General features: G+C 31.9%; 1 protein-coding gene across 1 annotated transcript in view; it reads left to right on the top strand.

Annotated features, from left to right (window-relative positions):
• The first annotated feature begins 1,275 nt into the window (after positions 1-1,275).
• Positions 1,276-6,619, top strand: part of LOC106061424 (collagen alpha-1(XXIII) chain-like) — a 49,805-nt gene continuing 44,461 nt past the window's right edge. The window contains exons 1-15 of the mRNA XM_056018766.1: positions 1,276-1,430; positions 1,945-2,247; positions 3,081-3,141; positions 3,504-3,539; positions 3,694-3,729; positions 3,849-3,875; positions 4,118-4,162; positions 4,369-4,395; positions 4,582-4,626; positions 5,049-5,075; positions 5,286-5,357; positions 5,515-5,550; positions 6,106-6,132; positions 6,315-6,359; positions 6,504-6,530. Coding sequence (XP_055874741.1) covers positions 1,293-1,430; positions 1,945-2,247; positions 3,081-3,141; positions 3,504-3,539; positions 3,694-3,729; positions 3,849-3,875; positions 4,118-4,162; positions 4,369-4,395; positions 4,582-4,626; positions 5,049-5,075; positions 5,286-5,357; positions 5,515-5,550; positions 6,106-6,132; positions 6,315-6,359; positions 6,504-6,530 — 952 coding nt within the window. The 5' untranslated portion in view covers positions 1,276-1,292. The remainder of the gene's footprint in view (positions 1,431-1,944; positions 2,248-3,080; positions 3,142-3,503; positions 3,540-3,693; positions 3,730-3,848; positions 3,876-4,117; positions 4,163-4,368; positions 4,396-4,581; positions 4,627-5,048; positions 5,076-5,285; positions 5,358-5,514; positions 5,551-6,105; positions 6,133-6,314; positions 6,360-6,503; positions 6,531-6,619) is intronic.

Here is a 6,619-nt window from a genome sequence, read left to right as displayed (position 1 = left end):
AAGAAATGAAATCCCTTTCTACCCAGAAGAATTGATGAAAATAAAAGTGTAGAATAAATGAGAATTTGACCAGCTCACATCCTAATAACAAGAAAAAGGACGCCTATTATAAGCTATCTCGACATAATTTTTGGACTCAGAAACCGGACACAACAGAATAAGACAACATATTTTCCGGAAGCTTAAAGTCAGGACAAGTGAAACCTGCCCTTGTGGAGCATTACCAGAGAATGCAGACCATGTCCTTCAAAGCTGCATACTATAATCAAGAGGCCCGAACAAGACTCTAGCCCCAAAACCCTCCTATAGAACATAAAATAAAAACCGCGAAGATTATCAAAATGGAAGAACTCCACCTTTAAAACAATATCAATAAATAATATACAAGTTATTTCCCTTATTCGATGTCAAACAAAATAATTAATAACCAATAACTAATTTACAAATTTATTATTTTTTCTATTTACTCATGTTTTGTTAGATACAATAACTAATTGTTTAAAATATCAACTTGATCCGAGAACGCGTGAGAGAGAAATAGCGTTAACAATTATTTAAGGGGACAAAACTCAACAAATTTAGCCATATCTGTGTATACTGAAGTACTAGTTTACCTTGTTGCTATTAAACAAAATAATTAATTACCAGTAATTAATTGTCTCATATGTTGTTTTTTTATTGACAAATAATAATTGTGCAAAGTTTCAACTTGATTTTAGAATGGTTGAGGAGAAAAAACTTGTACACACTTTTTACCAGACAGACTGATAGACAGACAGACAGGTCTAGTGAGTTTATATAAGCTTTACATAAAGTAGGCCTACTTTCACCACGTTATAAAGAAATATGATATTATTTCTCGTATTTGAGATCTGAAGACCTCCACTGTTTCATCTTTAAAAAAGCAAGTCGCTATTTCCATTTCTCTTTCTACATCTCGTAAAGCTGCAGTATTCTTTGTTTATTATAACTTGTTTTTGTAAAGTCAATAAAAACTGGCCTAAATATTTATTAAACACATTCAAAATGTCCTCCATAACTGATGTTAGTTTCTTGTAGTCCATCTTTGATCTAGACGATACCGAAATAAAACGATTCAGCCAAAATGTGCTACTGCAAGCAATTGATTGATAGCTCCAGTCACCCTTACCTGGTCGCAATTATGCAACTCTACCAATAACGTAGATAAAATTTAAGCATCTATTTCAAGATTGAAAAAAAGATAGCACTTCGCTTGAGGCACAGATATGTGTGCTTGGCCCAATCTGATGCTAAACGCCTAATCCGAGCCAATGATCATTTTGTGGTTCAATATTAAAAAACTAGAAAATTATCATAATGTGATTCGAAAACATTCGTATTGCTCTGGATCATATAAATTACACGAGGCGAGTTTCTTTCGAACGCATAGCCTTTTGTGCTCCTTGTTGGTAAGTCATGAAAACGGGATTCGTGGTAGATACTTTGAGGGGAAGATTGTGTTTATGTTCGTGTAGCTAGTTCAATGTGTTTCCTATTTCCTAATACATATTTCTATACAGACAATAACGAAATTAAAGAACTTTAACTGTTGCCTATATTGACAATTCTTATCCTATTGGAAATATTTTCTAAAGTTTTATATTATAAAAATTTAGCGCCTGTGCTCTTATTGATTATGTGCAATTAAAAGTGTTTGCATTTATGTAACTTTATACAGTTCATCTTTTTTTAGGAACTGAACTTAATATTTTATAAATTTTATTTTTATTTAAATAATTTTAGGAACTAAACGAGTTATAATTTATTGCCCTTATTTTTCTTGTCTCCCAGCATAAGGTAAAGAAATATAAAGCTAATTAAGACGTATTAAAGTTTTCTTGACTCTAACTCTTGGCGAGCAGATATATATAGGCTCTGTTTATTTGTATTTTCTGTGTTATCTTGTATCATTTTGTTTCTAAGGTTCGTAGAATGATACCAAAAATGGAAGACTCACAAAAGCTATATCTCGGTGAGCCTAAAGTGGTCTATACTCCTGTGCAGTCTTCATCCGACAAGTCCTACGTCAGAGGATTGTACCTCCTTCTGTCATGCCTGACCATCGCCTTCAGCATCGCCTTCGTGTTTTGCTTCATTGAGATCACATCTCTTAGAGCTACAGCTGGCCACCTGCAGACCATGGAAATGATTGAGCACAAGAATGGCGCCAAAGTGTCCGAAAAAGCTCTGCCAAGAAACAAAAGATTAGCTTACGATTACATTCAGGTGAGAATTGTGGGAGAAATGAATGTCTAGCTCTCCTTACCAAGAGAAAGAAATCACCATATTTCTTTAAATGATATGAATGCCTATCTTTCCTTATCTATTCTTCTTCTTTGTAAATGTTAAGAGTTGTATCTGAGACTCTTGAAACTTTAGGCCACTGGAAGCTTGCCTTCATCTCCCAGTCTGACCAAACTTCTGCCTGGTAAAGTTCCAAGCAGACGTCATTTTTTACATCCCTTTTATCGATTGTTCGTATTCCAATACGCTCGGGTCAGAAGCGAGGCCAAATACCGAGCAGACCATAATTATTTTCTCTAGCAACTCAGCCATGCAGGTTTCGCCATAAAAACGGACCTTTGAAAAATGGCGTGTGGATAGTGACATGTTTGTTGAGACTTTTTTCCATCCTCGCCAATGCAATGGACTAAATCGTTAGGTATCCCACCGGAATTCTGTTTTGCTTCCCTATGGGCCTAGTCGTCTAGTCTAATGATGATTATACCCGATTGCCATTTTAAGGCTGAGAAACATTGTCCGGTTCCTTATCTATAGATATGAATATCTACCTGTGTGGGGACTGAGTGAAGTATTTGCCTATGTTTCCTTAGTACTGTATGAGATTTATCTTATTTACCAAATACAATTTCTCTAAGGTGATATCATGATTATATTATAGCAGTGCATGCGCTATTTATTAACAACGCTATTCGATAGGGAGACATTTACAAACTGACACTTAACATTTCTTCCCTTTATTTAAACACTGATGTATTAGGGCACATTTCTAAAATAGTTATTTTCCCGGTCGTTAAACCTTACATTTTCTTTTACAGGTTTCTGAACTATCAGCCTTTTGTAAAAACCAAAATGCTTACTGTACACAAGGCCCACAAGGTGATGGTCTTTGAATTGTTTGAATATTTTTACCATTACGAAATATAAACATAAAGTTAATTACTATTAAAACTCACTTTGTTACAAAGCTTACAAACTAACTCTGTCTGGTACAAATCGTGTACACGTTAGTTCTCCCACTCTCCAATAGCGGATCCAGTTAAAATTTCGTATAAATAGTTTTTGTCAATGACAACACATAAATCAATCAATAATTATTATATAGTCAATTAATTAGTGGAAACTAATTAATTTTGCTTTGTATAGAAAAAGGGAGGTAGATCTTGCAGCATTCCGTTATCATTTATATACGTTTTTTGTTTTAAGTATTTTGTTTATATTTTCATTGTTTTACTTGATAGGACCACAAGGATATCAAGGACCACAAGGATCTAAAGGTTAAATGTATTTTGTAATCTAAGCTTTAAATGACGATATAAAGAATTTGTATAACTAAAATTAATTATGAAAAAAAACTTTGTGCTTTTGTAATTTATAAATTTAAATGATGAGAATGTTTGTTGCTAAGCCATTGACTACAATATTTTGCAGGATATCGTGGTGCTGATGGAGAGAAAGGCGACAAAGGTAAAATCAGATGTTGAATGGATTTAGTTCGTTGATTTGTATTCTAAAAAAGATTTATAAAAGGGAAGTCTTTTACATTTCAACATTTTGAAACATTTCATTATTTTATAAAATTCCAGGTGACACCGGATATAGAGGTCCAAAAGGTAGGCAGATTTTGACGCATTAGAAACTTTTATAACATTCTCTAGGTTTAAATAGAAAAAAAAAGAATATTATGTTGATTACTATAACTATGTCTAAGTCGATGATTATAAATAGCTAGTATTTTATTCACTCAGGCGTATACATAATTGTATGCCACTATAAAAGTTATACATTAAGCCTATAATATTATGAACTTGCTCACCACACAAATGAATTATTATCTTTCTACCTTTTCCTTAAGGCCCTGATGGACCTCAAGGAATAGACGGACCAAAGGGTGAAAGAGGTGAGAATACGCATTTGGTTTATACAGAACAAAATATATTAAGCACTAAGTTTATTGAAGTGAGTTAAGTATAAAGGAATACAAACAATATACACAAAAAATTTAGCTAGCCTATTATAAAAATATAAAATACATTCTAATGAAAATTTGAGAAAATGAACATAAAACATAGAATATTTACATTATATATACATATATATCTACAGGTGACAAAGGAGACAAAGGTCCCCAAGGTGTGTATTAATTTTTGTTTGATTTCTAACCTAGAGATAACATTGAGATGATAGATCTAGCTAAAAATAATTTGAACAAATGGAAAAGAATTATAAAATTAGCACAAATAATCATTACCATAATGTGCATTGACCTTTTCTGATGAAATAACAAGCAACAAATTAACTTTTTTTTTATTTCTGTAGGTTATAAAGGAAACCCTGGCCCACAAGGACCTGTTGGTGAACCTGGTAAGACTTTATTCTTTATTCTTTAAAACTTGAGATTTTTAAGCTGCTTATATTTTTAACTTCTTACATCTATTTTAATATCTTTGATTATTTATAATCACATACTAAGTTTCAGATTGATAAAAGTGGAAAAAAAATAATTTTTTCTTTATTTTGGAAATCTTTTGTGAGTTGTTTTTTTAAAGTTGAATATTCATATATTGATCACCTATTTAACGATCAAAAAACAAAAAGCAAAACAAATTAAATACATGATCAAATAAACACAGGTCCACCAATCCCGGACTATCCCAGCAATAAAGTTTTTCATCAAGCCCTCGATTTATAGGTAGAGCATTGAGCGATAGTATTTATCTAAGTAATTATTATCTAGGATGCCTTTAAAAAAACTCAAGTATTAAATCTTTCTTTTCTTTCTTCAGGTGATGCTGGTGATCAAGGATATCCAGGTATTTTAACACTAAATCATAATTGATAATTACATTATCAAAAGCTTGTAAGAATTTACTCAAGAAAAAATATTGAAATTTCAGTAAGAACATTGTGTACTTCTGTTTAGAAATTATAACTTCTAAGAACCAACTGACAAGAATATTGTGAATAATTTCAACATACAATCTTCTCACTTTCGAAACTAAAATTATGTATGTGTCCACCAGGTGAACAAGGACCTCAAGGAGAGACAGGACCACAGGGTGAACAAGGTGACGTCGGTGAACAAGGTGAACAAGGTGAGACGATTTCTTTATATCTTAATATGCAAACATATACACACATATACACAAATGCTTTCAATTTTAACAAATTTAGAATTTAAAGAACATTATGATCCTTCTAAAATAGTTTTACATAATTTCACTGATTTGTATTTGTGATCGAATATTCTAGGTGACGCTGGTGAACAGGGAGAGAAGGGAGAAACAGGTGAGATTGATTTCATTCCCTCTCCCCCAATAATTATAAAAGAATTGGAGACTGTATATATGTTTTGGTGTGTATATATTTAGATATAATTCAGCAAAAGTAATGTCTGGAATTATGTTACAATGACCGAAAAATTAGTTGGTCCTGTTAAGTTGCATTTTTGATAATGGAAAATGTTACAATTCTTTTCTAGCTACAAAGCTTAATCCGTTTGTCTGTTTCTCTATCTGGTACACATTTTGTGTACACGTTATTTCTTCCACTTCACATTCTCTAAACAAGTTGAAACTGTGCACAATTATTCTATGTCCCTAAGAAAACATGAATCGAAAAAAAGAAACAATTAGATAATTAGTTGAAATAAATTAATTTTGTTTAATATAGAAAACTAAGAAGATGAATCTTACAGTATAGGGAGAGGTACATGTAAATATGCAGTTCTGTCACTTATATAAGCTTTGTTTTTTAAGTATTTAAAAAACTATTTTGCTTGTTTAGCTTTCTATCACTATACAATCAATATACTAACTCAGCAAACGTCTTGTCTGTTTTTAGGATATGCTGGAGCACAGGGACCTAAAGGTGAACTATTTCTTATGATAGGCTCAACAGCATTTTGTAGAGAATCATTATCTGAACATGATTTCTAGATGACTCTATTTCTTGAAGTCTTTTTTGTGTAGTTTTTATACCTAATGTTATACAAAGACTAAAGAAAACAAAATATGTATATACTTTTATATTTTTCTTTTTTTAATGCTCAGGTGAAAAAGGACCACAAGGAGAAAAGGGAGACCAAGGTCCACAAGGTCAGTTTATTAAGGAGCCCCTAACTACTAATAGTTGGGTGGGTGGGCAGTGACTTGAGCTTATGTAAAGTAATCAAATCATTAAATACAAGAATATATTACTATTATTATTATTATTATCATAATTTCTTTTTTATCTTTCAGGAGACAAAGGCTACAAAGGTGACAAAGGTAAAACAAGCAAAAAATAGTAATAAAACTAAGTTTTTTTGGGTTTGTACAAAATTGTAAAGCATAGACTTTTCAACATATTGATTGTT

Source organism: Biomphalaria glabrata, chromosome 1 (assembly GCF_947242115.1).
Source record: "Biomphalaria glabrata chromosome 1, xgBioGlab47.1, whole genome shotgun sequence".
Lineage (NCBI taxonomy): Eukaryota > Metazoa > Mollusca > Gastropoda > Planorbidae > Biomphalaria > Biomphalaria glabrata.
This window is presented reverse-complemented; position numbering and strand designations above follow the sequence as displayed.